At 42.4% G+C, this 19,647-nt stretch overlaps 2 protein-coding genes across 7 annotated transcripts in view; one reads left to right on the plus strand and one right to left on the minus strand.

Moving 5' to 3' along the window:
- The window catches only part of ralgps2 (Ral GEF with PH domain and SH3 binding motif 2), a 100,312-nt gene that overhangs the window by 17,267 nt on the left and 63,398 nt on the right, over positions 1 to 19,647 (minus strand). The gene's annotated exons all lie outside the window — the stretch shown is intronic.
- Positions 1,387 to 18,597, plus strand: angptl1a (angiopoietin-like 1a). Of its 2 annotated transcripts, XM_008407319.2 has the most exons (8): positions 1,387 to 1,512; positions 1,621 to 1,890; positions 3,203 to 3,656; positions 12,662 to 12,909; positions 12,996 to 13,604; positions 16,115 to 16,308; positions 17,089 to 17,359; positions 17,439 to 18,597. In XM_008407319.2, the coding sequence occupies exons 4-8, from the start codon at positions 12,720 to 12,722 to the stop codon at positions 17,624 to 17,626; spliced, it is 1,452 nt and encodes a 483-aa protein (XP_008405541.1). In that variant the 5' UTR covers positions 1,387 to 1,512; positions 1,621 to 1,890; positions 3,203 to 3,656; positions 12,662 to 12,719; the 3' UTR covers positions 17,627 to 18,597. The 2 variants fall into 2 exon arrangements, with proteins under 2 accessions (XP_008405541.1, XP_008405540.1); XM_008407318.2 differs by having other exon boundaries at positions 1,387 to 1,890.

Raw genomic sequence — 19,647 nt, forward strand, 5'->3', positions numbered from 1 at the left:
ACATTTCAGGAGCAGTCTGATGGGGTCGTTTTTCTTACTCTCGTCTTGCTCAATGGCTCTTTCACACGCCAGGCCAGAGATTGAACGCAGATGTGCAAAGTTCATCACTTAGCAGATGAGAGAAGAAAACCTTCAGCTGCTTATCCTCCCTGAGAACAGAGCCGCTCTTAGATGCTTGGACAAGCTAATGGCCGAAGTCCAGGACCGGAAACCAAAACAAAGATCCGCAGAAGTGTTAAGTGGAAGGAAAAAAAAAGTTTCTTTGTGTGTCACGTTTTTCTATTTACACCTTTAATTTTGTAAGAAGAATAGCCGCAAGAGGATCATCATAAGGAGTCCGTGTGTAAAAGTCGCAACAACCTAGGCTTGGACAACATGGCTGAAAAACATATCATGACGTCACCGTTTATTACTGTGATAATTATTGATTCTTTTTGTTTGTTTTAAATATCTGAAATACCTCATATCTAGTTTCACTCCACGCTGTTGTTTTTATTTTTAAGCAGTTATGAGGCACGATGGCAAAACTTTAAACTGCCCTCTGTGTCTGTTACTCAACAGGTTGTTGCTAAGCAACTAAAGAGCGAGTGAGTTAGCTGCTGCTGCCAACCTTGATCAGCTGGCTGTGAGAGTTTAGAGCGGCTAAAGTCTGTTCTCTGCCTGAACGCCCCAGAATGCCGAGCGGCTCTGGATCAGTGGAATTATTGAACATTTTATCAGACGTATCATCTATTGACATTCATCAGTTTTCTATTGCAATATATATTGTTATTGGAAACAATTTCGGCAGGACAACAAACCTGAAGACGCATCCAGAGCTACAGGGGAACAAAACATTCATACGTCGTCACAATGGCCTAGTCAAAGACCAGGACGAAATGCAATTGAGAACATTTGACAAAACCTAAAAACCGATGTTCACAGACACTGCCGAAGCAGTCTGAGGTTGAGGTTGTTTACGAAGAAGAATGAGTCAAAATGTCCATAACCAAAAAGACTAGAAGCAACACAGATGGGAGCAAAATACAAACGCATGCTTCACTTTATAGATTTCTATTTGTAAACGATTTCGTAAAAAATAAACTGTGAATGAAATGATGATGTACTTAGTCTGTGTGGGTCTATGACATAAAATCCCCTCCAAAAATAAATCAAAGTTTCTGATTTTAAGTTACAGAGGTGTGAATACTTTTACAACACGTTCATGTTCATCGCTCAAAGCTGAAAGCAGAACAGAACCGTGTTAAATAAACTCAGATAATGAAAAGGGAGGGAAAGTGAGAATCAGTTTACAGGAATTTGGAGGCTGAAGCCGGGAATGTGAGAGACGGACAGGGGAGGAGGGAAAGGATCCCGGAGGCTTAGCTGCTATAGCTGCTTTGTGTGAGCAGATCTGGGAGAGCAGCAGCTGGCTGGAACAGCAGCACAGCGTACACTCGTGTTCAGGGAACCTGTGGTTAGGATGGTTGTTATGCGCGTTCGTATGCGCCGAAGCCAAGAGGATCAATAAAGGTCAGAGAAGTGAGGCGGTTAAACACGAACTCCTTCCCCCCTCCGTCCTTGTCTGCGTCTCTGAGTTTGCTTTTTAAAAGAGGATAAATCCACTATTCCTTTTCCTAGGAACATGACAGCGGTGATAAAAACAAAACAAGCCGTCAACAAGTCTCAGGCAACACCTGGAGCGAGCGTTCTGCCACCATAGCGCCACAAATCAGTTTCATCTGGCAGCTTGTGTCCAGCTGTTCTCAACAGCAAGGCGCCCGAAGACGACCCCGGCGGCATAACAAGCAAGCCCTGTGGTTGCTACAGAAGACGGCTACGAAACAAGAGGAGGACACGCTCGGGGGTCGTACACTTGTAAAAGTCAAGCACTTTTCAAGCGTTTTCAAGGTACGTTTTCAAACTTTTCCAGCACCACATTTTGGATGTAAACAAAGACTATTTCAATTCAATATTATCTGACATAATTCAGGGATTCTTCTAGGACTTTTTTACACCATGGATGTGGGCGTTCTGGAGGAGAAGTGGGTTTGTGACAAAATGCTGCTGATAAATATAATCGGAGTTCTCCAAAATGGATTAGAAACATTACAGCCTATAATTATATTAATTACATTGCTGTCATTCAAATGCAACAAACATTAAGCTCTTTTTCACAGGTTTGAACTAAAAATGCATTTGACTTCATTTTCCTTATGTACCTTTCTCTAAATTTTTCACTCCCTCTACTTCGGACTGTTGTCAAGTTTTCCTTCACTTCTGAGAGGAGCGAAATGCAAAGTAGTCATCTTTGCATATGTAAAGCCTCGTATGCTTTTCGTTGTCAACATGAACGTAAATAAAAAGAGAAACTTAATTCTGAAGGTGGGACAGATTTTATTTTGGCTTAATAATGTCTTGTGATGGTATTAAATAGCAGGAACCAGTAAAAATAAAATATAATGTTATGTCTTGAAATTTTGGGACCTGACTGGTCCAAGAACAAAACACTGATTTAAAGAAAATTCAATTATGCTGTTTAATATATAAAAAACAAGCCACACACACAAGACGCCATCGAGCCATTGCAAATGATAAGCATTCATTACATTGAAACAATGCAAACAAATTTTGCTAGAGTGACTTAACTACTCAAATTAAGTTCAAAAATAATAAAAACCAATCAAAAATAAAAAGAAATCTAAAAAAAACAAATGTTACATTTCCTGGCATTTCATAAATGGAAATAATTTTGAATTTTGTAACTGAAAACAAGAAAGAAAAAAAAAGACATAAAAAGTCTTTTTTTTTATTAGGTGGATGAAAATATCTAGTTTTAACTGAAAGTAATGTTATCCAAATTTAGGCTTTTAACTAAACGCCAGATTGCACTTTATTACCAAACTGCACAGTTTGAATATCAAGCACTTTCAAGGACTGATGCAGAAATTAATAACTTTCCAAACTTTCCAGAACACCTCATTGAAATTCCAGCCTTTTCCAGGGATTTCAGGCACCTGTATGAATCCTGCATCCAAGACAAAACATGACTCGTTCCTGCTGTTCAACACTCAGCCAACAGTCTGAGAAACGACAGGCCTGCAATGTCTTTTTTTCATTTCAAGTCACTTGCGTAACAAGAGAAGCACGACTGCTATTGTTAAAGAAGCAAAGTATAATGAAGCACCTCTTTGGTTCTGCTTTATGGGTTTCTTTTCCTCAGTGACATCAGAGGGAGGCCGGACAACTCGCAAAAAAAATAAACCGAGGAAGAAAGAGCGAGAGAGAGAGAGAGAGAGAAAAAACACAAGCAAGCCCCTCACAGCCCTCCCTCGCTGACATCCCCCCCTCATCCTTTGTGAAAAGCTCAAGGCATCAGCGGTTGGAGCTCAGTCCGCTGAAGAGGCTGGCTTTTGAACCATGCCCCCAGCCTGAGCCCCGGGACAGCCGAAGCTTTGAGGAAGCAGGGCCAGCGCTAAAAGGCTGGCGGCTTGCTGCTAACGCACAGGACGGAAGGGGCGAGTGAGGGGGGGAGCGGCTCAAACCACAAGGACAAAGACACGAAAAAAAAGGGATGATTCCTGAGCAGCGCAACTCAATGAAACCTCAACACGACAGGCAGACTAAACCATAACCGGAGAAAACCAGCACCGACCCCACGACTGGTGTCAAAGCAGGTAAAAGTTACAGAAGTTTGTTGTGGGAACTGTGTGTGAATGAGTGTGTGTGTGTGTGTGTGTGTGTGTGTGTGTGTGTGTGTGTTCAGAGGTCTTGTGACTGGAGGCTGAAGCTGCAGACAGATATTTAGCAGTGCTCCTTCTCCTTTCCTCTAGAGTCTGTAGTATTCTGTAAGCAAAGATGTGAAACAGTGAGGATCCTGGAGGAGATTTAAAAAAGTTAAAAACCCATATATGGATAAGTCTGGAAAGAAAGGGAGGGAATGGCATGAGCAATGCATTCAAGAAACTCTCGCAAATGATGCTGATATAAGCAGATGGAAAGATCAAATCACTTGCAGCAGGGATTGTTTTTCGTTATGGTATTTGGAAGGTTGTAATGCAGCAGAGGTCTGACTAAGAGAAAGGATAGTTTGCATAGTGAAGGTCCCGTCCAGTCAGACATACAGATATGTACTGCAGCTTCTAAAATCCAGCACATTGGAAGCACGAGGACGCAGCAATTCACACCCCGTGGATGAAAGACACTTCAATCGCAAACTCTGGCTTCTCAGAAAAAGCTTTGAAGACCAACTACATCAATCTGGTGTTTCCACATCTTACAAATGTCGAAACACATTTGTGGAAACACTCACTCGCAAGGGTGAGTCTTCAAATGTTCCCACCAACTTCCTGCTGCGATTGTTGACGACGCATCTGCGAGCCCCAGCCCCGACCACAAACGACGCACGGCGGTCAGCAGGAAGAGGCCCGAGAAAAATATTTTATAAGCTTCCTCGGTTTTCCCTCGTAGCAATAAATCCTAATATCGGTAACTCCAATAACTCAGGCTGAAACAGAGAAGAAAAAGATAAAGAGGAGGACGGAGGCATGGCCAGAACATTCCGTGCTGGAGCGCCCGAGAGCTTGGCCCCGGCGTTCATCTGGACCTTGAGGAGGAAGGAGGCAGTGTGGCTTTCAATGGGTCATTAGTATCCAACCAAACATCAACTATTGTCTTAACCTTCCACCTCTGCTTGATGTCGCTTCTGTGTAACGCTTTGGAAACTTCCCCTATAAACGGCAGTCAGGTAGGATGTTCTGTTGTAGTGCAGTGCCTGACCGATGGCTCATCCAGGCATGTGGGTAATCATATTTTACTGCTGAACCTGAGCCTGCGCGCTTCCACAGGAGGCAGAAAGCGATAGTGCGCGCTGGATGCAGCCACAGATTGGACTGAAACCACTAATCCTGGCCCGCTGACCACATGAGGTCAGATCTAGCTGCAGACCACCGCTCTGGACTCGTTATAGCGCCTGAAGCTAACAGACTCCAAACATGAGGAGCTACTAAAGCTATTTCGTTTTTTTTTTGTTTTTTTTTAAGGTTGCAGCGCAAACTCTGCAGCCACATGATGAAGCTCACTCTGAATCCCCCTTAATGAGGTTCTGGACACAGCCGAACAGACGGGTCACAACAGGGAGTGGGAGGTCAGCCAGGGGGATGTCGGGGTAAACACAGGAGGCACGTAACTCAGCCAAGGAGCTGGGTAGGGGAGCACAGAGCTTAGGCTGCAAATTTACGAGCTCCTCCGTGTTGATCCAGCTAATAGGAGGCATGTGTGGCGCAAGAGGCGCAAGGGTGAGGTGTGACTCAGAGGAGAAATAAATACCAGCGGAGAGGCTGCGAGAGACTGCGAGTCATCTCCCGAACCAGAAAGTTTAAAAGCCAAAACGGAACGCCGTAACTTTTTAAACGCTCTCTCTTCCTGGCTCTCCGCTCTCTCCTGACTCCCCTTCAGATTTTTTTGGAAGCTGAAATATTTGGTCAAAGCCAAGCATCCTCAAAGCAGTTCAAGAGGCAAGCCATCTCTCACCCTGGGCAACACAATACACACGAGACAAAAAAAAAAAAAAGTTGTTGGGATTTGATAGAAGAGAACAGATGAAGTATAACTGTAGTGGAGAGATTTTATACTGTAATGGAAGAGAAATGTCAGAGGTACCAAAAATCCAGTTGGTTTTTAGCAGAATCAGCTCATACATGCGACAAGTGAGATGAACTCGTAAAAGAAATCGATCTTTTTCCAACCATTAAACACACCATGTTGCGCTTTTGTGGAAGTCGTAGGAAGAGGACAGAGTTAGCCGTTTCCAGTAACTAGGAAGCACATTAAAAAAAACAAACAATTTTCTCCTGAAGCATGCCAGCTGCTACAAAACAGCTTCCTGATAATTTCGCAGTTTTGCCATTTTATGCTTGAAAAAACCCAACAACGTGGTGCGTTTTCTGTCCAAAAGGTAATTCTTCCGCGGGGCGTAACGTCGTGCCCGCCCAGGAAACACTTCGTAGAACCAGCGAAGGAATGAACTGACCTCAAGCTGACTTTGATAAAAATTACGGAAACTGAACGACAAACGTATTGATCTTTTTTTTTTAGTATGTTTGAACTTTTAACATCAATCCTCAGTATATCAAGAGTAAGAAAAGTGAAATGTCTGCCTTGTATTGGGGATACACACAGGGACTGCCGCTCATAGCTAGCCAAGCTAACCGTGCTAATTGTGTTACTCACCGAGACAAAATGCTAAAGACTGTACATTTGAAGAAAAATTACTGCTGAAAACAGAAACAACTTAAGAGAGATCTAAACTGCATAAAAAATAAACAAATCAAAGTCAAAACTTTACAAAGCCCAAGTATTAGAGGGCGGTCACAGATCTCTGTACCTTAGAGTCCTAGAAGGAGAGAAAAAGTCGGCCTTACGTGAACCTCGGCCACCAGAATCCCATAAAGCTCCCCGCAAAACATATTTTTTCCCATGGCTGTGAATGCTGTGCATGACGAGAAAGAGGGGGACCCCGCTTCCCACAAAGGCCAATTGATTGCAGGGTGTGTGAAGTGTTTGAGTGGGTGGGTAAAGGAGAGGAAGGGTGGGTCTACACGCCAAATCCCACAGAGACCTCTGACCCCAACATCAGCCCACATGTTTAGCATCTCTCTACACAAGAAGCAAAACAGATGAGCCCACCCCTTGGGGGGCCAGGAGGGTTTGGTTTTTTTGTTTTCACTATACTCTTCACTTATACGGCGTAGAGAGGGATGAGGTCTCTTTGCCTAGAAAGCAAAACAAGCTTCTTTGAAGGAGACAAATGGTTGGAAAAACATTTGAAAAAAAAATCTAACAAAAAAGAAAACATTAAGATGTGTCGAGAGGTAGGATTTAATCTCTGGGAAGCTTTGCGGTTTTGTTTCAGCTTCCCTTTTATGAGTTTTCCTTCTTTTTATTATTCCTCAGTGTGCGGTGGTGTTTTTGTTTTCCACCCATTAATTGTTTTTATAATGTCAGTTGGTTTTTAATGCATTGCCAGCTCATGCCGAGTGGGTTCCTCTTCGAAGCTTCAAACCGATTTGACCCTCCACCGTTCGGAGTCGAAAGCGTTTCCTTCTTGTGGAACCGTTACCAAGCCTTTTGGCGAGAATATAAAACGTTGCGTGACTAATAATGTCGTTAGCGCGTCTCTGTGAGCAGAAACGCTGCCCGGTGACGACATGCAATGGATGTTTGACTGGAAGGAAGTTTGCATCCCGCTGTGCAGACACACAAAAGTTGACTCACATCCACGTTGGTTACCTTAAAGCCAAGTCGTTGTGGATTACAGTCTTCTCCTTTTGCTCTTGACACAAGATCTCTTCTTTTATTGCTTTTTTCTGAGAAACAATGAATCTTTCAGGATTGTTTTTTTTTTTTTCTTGTTTCTGGCTTCACTGGAAGAAAGTCTGATGACCAGATAGGGGGAGGCGAGGAAGCACCGGATTTTGACTCTACTATAAAAATCCAAATATATTGTTATACAAGTTTATGGTTCCCTCCAGCAGCAGTCAGTCAGGCTGCAGACTGGTAAATCTTTGCAGGAGATCTCAACACCAGGAGCCCTAAGACTAACACAATGCAGATATGACTTTGGCAGACAAAACGCCTGTGTGTTTCACACTTGGTTGATAAGAGAGTAAAATACCAAGTCCAAGAGTTTCAAGAGTTTCCAACACAATCCACCGACAATGGCATTTATTTTCAGTCTTATAGAATATTTTTCATCACTACACATTTAGGACAGTTGGAGCCAACTAGCTGAAACATCTTTTATACTTTTTTTTTTATGTCTACATTAATTTCTGTCAGTTTTGGGGTAACGCAGCACTTCCCTACCTGTTGCTGAGCACTGCAGAACAACTGGCTGAAATAAGGCTCCAACATATCTCTCTTGTCAAAGAGAAAGACTCATTTGATTGTTTGGAAATATTTTCACTTACAAGAGAATGGAAACAACAATTGACAATATATGGGCGACATGACTGTAAAGCAGTGGTCCCCAAAGTCGGTCCTCGAGGTCCGGCATCCTGCATGTTTTAGGTCTCTCCCTGGTTTAGCACACCTGAATCAAATGATGGCTCATTAGAAGGCCTAAGAAGAACATTGACATGTTGAGGAGGTTGTTACTACCACCAGGGAGAGAACTAAAACATGCAGGATGCCGGCCCTCGAGGACCGACTTTGGGGACCACTGCTGTAAAGCATCAGAGTTCGGGCTAGTTAACCACTAAACACTCTGGTTTAATGTGCCACTCTACATAACTGCAAAAACATTTATTTTGTGCAGCACAGTTAACTACTACTACAACAAAATTCAAAATTATAACAGAAAAAGAGTAAATATTACATTATTTTAGCTGCAGCAGAAAACACTTCAGCTTTTTCCTTTGAAGAAAATAATTTTTGTCCAAATACTTTGAAATTGATCCATTTTGTCCTAATATCATACCTTGACAATCTCATACCAGTTATATTTAGACGGCAGCATTAGGAAAATGCTTCAATGTTTTCATGCTATTAGCATCTCCACCATCTGGCCAATCCTCCAAAAACTTTGTGGAGGCTCCCATGAAAATCGTGTCCAAAAGTTCACAGTCAACACCGACTTCGCCTCCAACCAGACACCTGCAGTGAGTCAGATTTCCACACAAACAGTTTGAATTGCACGTATATGAATCAATTTGTTTGGGGAAAAACTGATATGTCGGTTGTTACAGACTTTATGCCAATAAATACAGTGTAACTCGAGGCAGTAGGAGTGCCGCATGGCTGTCTTTGCGAGGTACATCATTCATTCATATAGCAAGTTAAACAAAAATTCAAAGCCGATTTTTCCTGTCTGGAAGGTACGCAAGCAGCCAGTTTACTTAATGACAAATTTCTTCTTGTTCAAAACATGCAGGAAACAATTTAATATTGCTCTCCGACTTGAGGATCCATGAGTAAAATCAGCAGCCACGCACAGGCTCAAGATGGATGAAATATTGTTTGGCTTGAGGGAAAAAAAATGCAAACCGAGATAAATGGAGTGGGGCGAAAGCGTTCTGGAAAAGTTTGTTATCTCAACATCACCTCATTTCTGTGACGAAAGAGTGAAGATAAAGACTGGAGTCTGTTTTTGTTTGCGTGAAGCAGTCTGGAGGCCCCAAACTCTCAACACTGACGGGTTTAAACAGCAAATCAACGGGGATATAATGAGCAGAAACGACCAATCAAAGCAGATATCGGATAATACGTTTTATTTGTTTTAAACAAAGAAAAGAAAGGAACATTGTTCAACTGGAACAGATTCCCAGCTGAAAGAGCGTTTGGTAGAGGAAGTAGGTTCAACCCTTCAGACTGACCTTATTATTGACATAAGACTCAAGAGACCCAAAGCAAAGAGAAAAGCATGGAGATAAAAAGCAAATGAGGAGGAATTAAAGAGATAACCAAACACATTTCGTCATAATTAGGAGTTAGTATGGAGTGAAGTCATCATGGAGCAACAGCGAAGATGTTCACAGATGTTGCCAAAACACAAGCCAGGCCAAGTGAACTGCAAATCCTTTTTTCCAGACGTTATTTCACTGCTTGCACAATGATATTATGGCAATAAATAAAGTGCGTCGGCAAAAGCCAAGACAACAAGATGAAGAATAATTCATATTAGCTTCAGGGGAAAAAGAATGTTTAAAGTTTATATGAATCCTTAAATTAACAGCAGGGCTTGACTTCCATATGTATTTCAATATAGATGAACAAGAACATGATCAGAGAAAGAAATACAGAGAACTTTAAGTGAAACAAAGAGAAAAGAGTGCGATGGAAGGCTACAGCTGACATGATAAAGTAAATAGGATTTCTCTGAAGTTATGCTGATGACCCCTGGCCAGGCGGGACAAAGAGCCACAAGTTATTTCGTGATCACTACTTAGCTTTTCTTCCATTATCAACATCCTGAGCTTTATCTTTAAATGCTCATGATTTGTTTCTGCCTTGCACCAAAGAACCCAAAGCTGTGTGACGCAGCAAAGACATTTCTTCAAGATCAGAGTAAAAATATCAGAATAAACCTGGCCACAAAGAACGGCTGCAGTACAATAATAATTTTTTGAGAAAAAAAATTGTTTAAAGCAAACATTGCAGACTCTATACCTTCATGTGACCCCTCAGCATATCCTGGAATGTCTTTGATATGTTGTGGTTTCATGAAAGATGTGAGGCCCTTCATAGTCAAAGCAAATGCACTGGAGGAATTCAGACTCAAAAACATAAAAAATAAAATAAAAAATAAGGAGTAGCTCTGTCCATCTCACAGATGAACTCCAACTCTGACCGTCTCGTTCATGCCCACCTAGGCGTCTTGCGAGCAAAGACTTTATAAAGCAAAGAAAAGACCCACAGGAGAAGAGATGCTGCTGGTAAAGTCATTAGCAGCTCTTACTGAGGTCAGCTGGGATACAGTACCTGGTTCCGCTGTCAGACAAACAGTCTGCTGGGGGAAAAAAAAAAAGTAGAAAACCCCAACCATGAAAAATTAATAACGTCTCTGAATAGTCACACACACACACACACACACACACACACACACACACACACACACACACACACACACACACACACACACACACAGAGAGAGAGAGAGAATTCAATCACGTAGACAGCCGCGCGAGCTTATTGCCTTAAAGCGTGCACGCACGCAAACAAGCTGCAGCACTGGCTGCGCTCCGGTCTCTCCCTTCAACATTGTTCCAAGTGACATAACGGCCAGAATTCCTGAGGAACCACAATGGCGTCATACGAGAGACACACGGGGCCTGGGCTTTTTGGGGAGGAGGCAAGGCTCAGCGATGTGGCACCGCTGGAAGGGCCAAACGAAGTCGGTCTTACACGGCTCGAGGAGATGAATGCAGGCATAGCAGGTCTGGTGGGGTTGTGTTTTTTTGCTGTGTTTGTATAGTAAACAGAACAAGAATCGATGGGGGAGGAGGATGAAGGATGAAGGTGCAGAGAGCTGCACCTCAAAGATAAAAGAGGACTTACTTCGTTTTACACCCCTGGGGTGACGGGCTGCCACGGTGTGAGCGTCCATCAAATCTTTAAAGTAAAACACAAACACCGCCTGCTGCCCGGCATCCCCGTCGCCATGTTTAACCCGTCTCACGGGAAGCTGCACAGGAATTTAGGGTCGGGGGGGTTTCTGCAGGTGGTTGTGTGATGGGAGTGGATGGCATTGGGAAAAGTCACTGGTTATTGTGCTGCTACCACTGAAAGAGTCTGCATGAGCGAACCCGAGGTTAAAACAGTCATGTACAAAACATATGAACCTTTTCATGGTTTTGACATAACTGTACATCAACTTGTCTTTACGTCCACCCCATTGACTAATGCCTCTAAACAGAATCCAGCAACAACTTGGCTTCAGAAGTCACCTGCATGAGATTTAGGGTGCATCCACACTAGCCCTGTTTACTCCACTTTAATCGAACTCTGGAAAGTCCAGTTCGTTTTTGGAGGTGTGAATGCGCAATCAAACTCTGATGCAGACCAAAAAAAGGGAATTCTGGTCCGCGTAAAAACCTGGGTCTCAATTCAGTTGAAGTGACGTCTGGCGCGGTTTGAATGCGTTGTGTGAATACAAACGGACCGGAGACTGAGCTAAATGCAGGAAGTGAACTATAGCGCTGGGCAAACTGGGTGAACACAACCAATGCTTATGCACGTCTTGCATTAGCGGGAGAAATGGCTCATGGTTCTTTACCTAAGACAAAAGACAAATCCTAAAATCTGACGCTACTCCATTTTTGTTCACATTTTGCAAAAAGAGAAATTTTTACAAAATGTCTTCAGCGTCTTCAGACGTTCATGTCGCTTTCTTGGTGCAGCGCCAATAATCAACAGTCATGTTAATTTGAAGAGTCATTTCAAGATATTTTGCAGAAGCTATTAAAAAAAAAAAACAGCTGTTTTTGGGGAACTTTGCCTCCAAAGAAATGAAATATGTGAGCAAGTTTTAACTCGTAAAGCTAGTCAGCTGGCTCTGTCTCTAGAGATAAAACATGACCCACACTACAGCGCTCCAAATGGAGGAGTCTGGTTTGAAGTTTTATTTATGCTTATTTACATATTTCATTTATAAATAAACTGAGACAGAAAGACTAGAGTTTGAGGAGAATGAGCCTTGCTGTTTTCCAGAGACCACAACTAAGGCATCCTGAAAAGTTTCACAAATGCATCCAGGAAACAGTTTTACAGAGCCTTATGCCTTATGTTGTACTGCTAAAGAAATGTATTCTAAGATCACTGGAGAAAATGCAAGCATAAGGACACAAAGACAAAGTAGCGGGACTTCTGGATCAGCTGGTCTTATTAGAGGAAATTGAGCAGAAAAATGAGCTGGGTGTCAACTGAGAAGTCATCAGAGACAGAAAGCAGACGTCATCCAGTTGGCCGGACAGAGAAGATTCTTTATTTCACTCCTTCCACCCAAAATTTATTCAGAAGACAACTTTGCTACTTCAGGCTCGTCAATAAAAAAAAAATCCTACACCTACTCATTACAGTGCACTGAAGGTTGGTCCAGGAATAGCACACAATAAACAGCCTTCCTGGCTTCACTCCTTTTGTTAGTCACCGTTTCCTTAACTCATAAGGTCTTGTATTCTTTCAGGGAGGCCTGGAGGGAGCCCCAGTAGCCGTCCATCAATCCATCCAGCCAGCCGGCAGCGATGCAGGGGCCGATCTGGAGCCTGTGCGCCTTGCTCTGCCTCTCTCTGTGGGAGGAAAGTTTCTGCAGGAGTTCAAGGGACGCCCGGAGAACCAAAGAGTTCTCCCTCCAGAGGAGTAAAAGAGCCGCTCAGGATGTGGATGCCAAAAAGTGTTCCTATACATTCATGGTGCCTGAGCAGAGGATCACAGGTACACAACATGCAACCTCTTGGACAAATGCCAGTTTGAGTTACAGCTTCTCGTTCCTCCCTTAAATGATTCGTTTCTGTCATCAGGTCCAATCTGTGCCAGTACAACAGGCCCCGAGCCAGACAAAGATAGAGTGACCCGCATGGACATCGCAGATGTGCGGGAGGTTCTCAACAAGCAGCGGCGCGAGATCGAGACACTGCAATTGGTGGTGGAGGTAGACGGCAACTTGGTGAATGAGATGAAGCTGCTGCGGAAAGAGAGCAGGAACATGAACTCCAGAGTGACGCAGCTCTACATGCAGCTGCTGCATGAGATCATCCGGAAGAGGGACAATTCTCTGGAGCTGGCCCAGCTGGAGAACCGCGTTCTGAACGTGACCTCGGAGATGATGCGACTGGCTTCGCGGTACAAGGAGCTGGAGGCTCGCTTCGCCACCATGGCTGGCGTGGTCAATAATCAGTCCATTCTCATCGCCGCGCTGGAAGAACAATGCATGAGGATGTTGGGACGGAGCGAGCTGCCACCAGTTCCTCCGCTGGTGCAGGTGGTGCCGGAGAACATACCCCTTGATAACCGCTTCACCAATGAGATCGTGAGAAACAATCGGGCCTTCCTCAGAGACTCTCGCATGGAGGCACCTACCGCTAGACCCTTTGATCCCCCGCCACCCCAAGGGACGATCACCTCTGACGGTGTGTACCACTTCACTGTGATTCCCCAGTGTGTTTTTGTTCCTTATGTAACCCACATAAGCACAATTAGCAAAGGACAGCAAATTAAAATGCGTTTCCTCACCCGAGTCAGTAGTGCTGAGGCACAGTTGGCTTTCCCTTGGCATGCTACAGAGGCAGTGAAATCATGCATTCCTCTGTTCCCACTTGGCTGTCTGTACTGGCTGCACTGCCTTCAACATATGTACTACATTAGAGGGATGTCGACTGAGTCTCTTTGAACAGCTATGGGAGACACCTTATGCTCGGTTTGGGTCAGAATACACGCTAACTATGGTAGGCACGGTGAGGTAGAAGAAGAGTCACAGATCTGACAGGATATCAGAAATTCATCAATCTACAAGTGTCTGAAATAAACCATGAGTCCTTTAGGACAGACAAGGTTTTCCCCCCGAAGCCAATGCCCATTTCCCAGAGCTCGTCTCACTTTGACATCTGAAACGGATCATCTCGGAGATGAAACTCATTTGCAACATTCAAAATTTTACTTGGAGGGAATTCCTAAACCTCAGTTCAAGAAGTTATATTTTTGCTGGCACTGGGAGTATGTCGGGGAATGCTGACGAGGTTTATCCAGCCTGTAAGTGAAATGGACGAAGCATTCATAACATCCATGAGACAGAAGGAAGAAAGAAAGAAAGCTCTTCTGGACTAAAGGGTGATGACCTAGTAGGGGGATATCATGTTTTCTGAGGCAACTTATTGACATCAATTGGACCCGTCATCTAGAAGTTGCGTTAGTCGATGCTTCCACTGTCCTCACCCTCAATGTAACCTAAACAAGGCTTTGAAGTAAAACGTAATGGAGAATTACGTCCAAAAATTTGGAGACATTTGGTGATATATGGACAGGAACCCGAAACGTTCCAATTTTATCCAGATGTATTTGATTTTCATAGTGGTTTGCTCCATCTATTTACCTTGTTTCTCAGATATCTTGGAGTACTGGCATTGTTTGTGAAACTTTGGGCTTATCGAGTTTCTCCTGCGACTTTGTTTACATTTCTAATCAGCAGATTAATCAGACTGACCTCGATTTAAAATCCATTTCAATTTTTTAATTACCCAAGCACAATGTGAATTGTAATTAAATCCAAAGTTTAATGGATATTTTGCTGTAAGTTCCTCAGAGAACTGTCGGTCATTCACAGTATTTCAGAAAGCAGGTGTTTGTCAAATTCTATTGATTTTTAGCTCCAATACTAAAAAGCAGAGGTGCAAAAAGGAAAAAGGCAGAGGTGGGAAAGTTTGTCTAAGAGGTAAAAAGGTGGGTGGAAGGAATTTTACTTCAATGGTATTTGAATGAATCCCAAGAGAAAGAGACAGCAATAAAAAAGAAAAAAAAGAAAAAAAAAAGTTAAATTTTTCCATTTCACCAACTATTTATGCACAACCACCATAGACGGTAAAATATCAAACACCACTTCTAAATAGGTTCCATGTAGGTTCAGCAGAACTGTAACTACACCCTGCAGGACCGCAGTTTGGTCTACTTAAACACATTTTAGGCCAGTATGTAACACTTGATTTATTTTTAGCCTCAGCCTGAGGAACCTGACGATGTTTGAAGAAGACACCGCTGGACAAAAACAAGCGTGTGCCATTAGGTTTTAGATTTCTGGCCAGAGGCATTACACTGGGTCCATTCAGTCCAGAGACATTCAAGAACCAATCTACCAAAAGCCTGTAGGGTCTTTAGACCCCCAACACACGCACACAAAGCCTGTGTTCATGCTGATCTAATAACTATTCCCTCAAGTCGGAAACAGCGGATATATGTTGGTATAGGTTCAGCTGGTTCAGTTTTGGGTAAAGCTACATAATGGAATCAATTGAGGCTTTAAAACCTATCCCCAGATGAATACCCATGTACCAATTTCAGCATGCAAATTCATAGAAAGACATCTTTAGGCCAGCATGTGTTTGTTTTTGGACGGCATAACTAAAAGCAGAGCTCACTTTAACAGTTTCAAGCCAACCATAACAGAATAAGGTATACAACTATAGCAGATTTTTCCAATAGTGATAGCACTTAGTTTGATTTGTCTCAAAAGTTGAACGCTGGTGTCTTGAGTGTAATACTCACTGCAACCGAGAAGACCAGTAGGATTTTCTAATTGTTGCTGTGTTTATTACTGGTGCAAACCAATAACGAATGAAGGAGTATGTTTGCAAATAGAGGTAGGTAAAATGAAATCCCCATTGTCAAAAGTACAAATAAACAATATACCTGCAACTTTCATCACACTTTACATCTCTAGCAGTCACATTGTACAATAAACACTGGAAGCGACCTAGACCTTCCCCATTCCAACTGGGAACTTTGAAAATATGAGGTCAAAACTCACACCGAGTCACCACTTTCTATTCTTAGTCACTCATCTACCCAATGATGTTTTTTTTTTTTTTTTTTTTTTAAATCAAGTACTTATTTTGCTTCAAGAATGACCTTATTGACTTTCTCACCCCAGGTCCTTTTAAGGACTGTTACCAGGTGCGACGGGCGGGTCACTCCACCAATGGCATGTACCTGCTCAAGACTGATAACAGCGAAAGCCTAATCCAAGTCTGGTGTGAGCATAGCCTCGACAACGGAGGATGGACAGTGTTGCAAAAGAGGAAAGATGGCTCTGTAAACTTCTTTCGAAACTGGGAGAACTACAAAGTAAGTTTATTAATGAAAGGATTTTGTTTTGAGGAAAAACTAGTGAACCTTTCCCACAGTTTATACTATCGCGCCTTCATCAGTGACCCAGTCTGAGCAGTTCAGTTAGGAGACTCTAACCAAGCACTTACCCCAATAGATTAACATCCTACACAGTAAACTTGCAGCCAAGAAAAGCATCCAGAGACCAACAGATGCAATCTCCAAAGATTTGGAGGTTAAAGTAGCTCTCAAGTTGCCCTCAGTGTTTTTTACCCTGAGATGACATCCAAAAGACAACTTAGGAGGGACAATTATGAAACGGATACATTTCCCCTCAACAAAAAATGACACCAAAACCTGCAATTAAAAGCTACTGGTCTTGGCTTTCTTTTTCAGGAATAAAGGGGAAGGAAGCCAAGAGGTTCCCTCAGTCATAAAAATCAGGCTTTGAAATCAATACTTGGGTACTTTTTGAAACGGAAACAGAGGTTTGTCTAAGCAGCTCTGACTTTGCAGCATTTACTCTGTCAGGCGTCTGCCAGATCGTCAAAGCCTGAGACTTTTAGCTAATTTGTTGAGTGAGAGGTCGAGGATCACTTTAGAGTCCCAATTGGAAGCAGATGTGAACTTGTGTTGCTTGATTACAAGGCACAAGCTACATTAAAATTCAAAAGCTGAAATTTCATTAAACTCATTCAGGTTTAGAGAGTTTGTATTCTTTGGACTACACAACACCTACCACTAATGCCGTACTGAAAACGCTGCGACATTTAAAAACCTACTTCCCGTTTCCTACAGAAAGGTTTTGGCAACATAGATGGTGAACACTGGCTTGGGCTGGACAACATCTACAGCTTGGCAAAACAGGGTGACTACAAGCTGATGATAGAGCTGGAGGACTGGACAGGGAAGAAGGTGTACGCAGAGTACAGCAGCTTCTACCTGGAGCCCGAGAGTGAAGGTTTTAAGCTGCGGTTGGGGACCTACCAGGGAAATGCTGGCGACTCCTTCAGCAGCAACAACGGCAAACAGTTCACCACACTCGACCGAGACAGAGACGAATTCTCTGGTAGGTCGACGCGCCAGACAAACAATCTTCACATACCCACTGATTTTGTCTCCTGATCCTGTGTTGTTCTTCTCTTCAGGAAACTGCGCGCACTTTCATAAAGGTGGCTGGTGGTACAACGCTTGCGGTCAGACCAATCTGAACGGAGTTTGGTACAGCGGTGGAGTCTACCGCAGCAAATTTCAGGACGGGATCTTCTGGGCGGCCTACGGAGGGGGCTTTTACTCTCTAAAGTCTGTTCGTCTCATGATCCGGCCAATCGACTGAGACTTGGGATGGTGGTTCATCCTCGCTACATCTTCTACCCATAAATAAATGATATAAAGTGGCGGAATCAGGAATCTTTGCCATCATAACAGAGTAAAAAAACAGCCGAGAGACATTGGTCTATTGCCAGAAAACAACAACTCCAACAGAACAGCTAAAATGAAGACGGATCATACTGCCTTCATTAAGTAATTGCTCTCCTATGATGTCAGGCGGTTACGGGCCATCAGTCTCCCTGAGGCCATTCAGTATTACTCCAATACGTTTTACTTGATTCTGTTTTTCAAGACCGAATATGTAATAAAGGAAAATGGTCATTTACTACAGACATGAGATCTCTCTTGAGCAGCTAATGATGACTTATTGAAAGTAGTGCTTCTTATATCAAGTGGCACCGGATATTTGTGCAACACAGTGGTAATGAACAATAGGAGTTGATGCCATTTTAATTTGAAGTGTTAAAATGCCTAAAACAAAATCTAACAAAGGAAGATGGATCTTGCTCAATTTACTGTCAAATTGTTTGTAGGATTATTATTATTATTTTTTTACAGTATCCAAAAGAAAGTGAACTCATCGATATGTGTGCTTGTTGATTGTGCATAAGGCTGAGCTGGCTTTAGTATGTAAATATTGTTGGCTTTAATTGTTTAATTTAAAAAAAGAAAAAGGTATGACTTGACTCAGGCCTCATGTTCAGTGTTCCCACTCTGCTAATCTTTGTTGTTATTTATCAGTGTATTTATAGTAACTGTAGTCATCTCTGGCAATTTTATATCTATTCTTGTAACGGTACAAATGTTCTTATGTTTTTATCCCGTGTAGAGGTGCATTAGAAACCCCAGAACAAATGTACGCAGGGGGAAGAAAAAAACACAAGGAGTGCACGTCTGTTTGACAAGCGGATGAAAAACATATGATGTGAACTTAGTCATCCAAGAAAAAATAAAACACTTTAAAAAAATCTTGAATGGTCTTTCAGGTTTCACTTTTAGTAGTATTCTAGGATTGCATTGATTTTGGCCTGCAGATGTATTTTGTTTTATTACAACCACAAATTTATTCTGACTTTTCGTAACTGACCGAAACAAAGTAGTGCGTAATTGTGAAGTGAAATAGAAAAATAGGCACGGCTTTCAAAATGTATTTTCAAATAAAAATTGCAACAATGTGAAGAACGTTTACAGTCAAATCCTGTTATCTTACTACACTTGAATAAATACAACATGAAGAAGTCAGATCATGGATAAATGGAGTGATGGCCTCCTAAACTCATGAGATATGAGATTAGATTATGTCTTGCACTGCCCATCATCCCTATGAAACTTGGAGGCAGAATTATGCTGTGGGATTGCTTTTTTTCCCCCTAGTAGGGACTAAGAAACTGGATAAAGTCGATGGGAAAATGGATGGATGTGAAAGCGATAAAAAACTGCTACACACACAAACACACACGTACATGTTTGTAACTCACATAAAATCCCAATGGAATAAGTTTGCAAATGTGAAACAAAGTAAACTAATGTATAACCAAAATAATCAAAACTGTTCACATGTATAACATTACATCCAGATAATATGAGTTTTGAAGTTATCGTAGCACTTCAATAAACATATAAATACCACTGGATTAAATCATTTAAGCATTGTGAGAAGGATAATTCAGTTTATATATCCCCAAGGCACTTCACTCACTCGCACGCACGCATGCACGCACACGCACACAAATAAATAAAAGTCAATCCATAAACATGGACTGAGGCAGCATTTTAAAATTCACATTATCCTTTGATGGAAAAATGGAGAGTTAAACTAACGGAAAAAACCCCCAAAAACCTTTTCATGGGAAAACGGGCCCATATCAGAGAGAGAGATGTAGATTAGAGCGGATGTTAATCAACGCTGTCGTGAAGGAATTTAGTCTAAATTGAAAGCTGAAAGAGACAGTAAACTTAATAAAAACCAAGAAACATCTGGAGAAGACTCAGAGGAACATTCTTTTCACATGAAGTGTATATTGG

The sequence above is a fragment of the Poecilia reticulata genome, linkage group LG4 (genome assembly GCF_000633615.1).
Source record: "Poecilia reticulata strain Guanapo linkage group LG4, Guppy_female_1.0+MT, whole genome shotgun sequence".
Classification (NCBI taxonomy): Eukaryota; Metazoa; Chordata; class Actinopteri; order Cyprinodontiformes; family Poeciliidae; genus Poecilia; species Poecilia reticulata.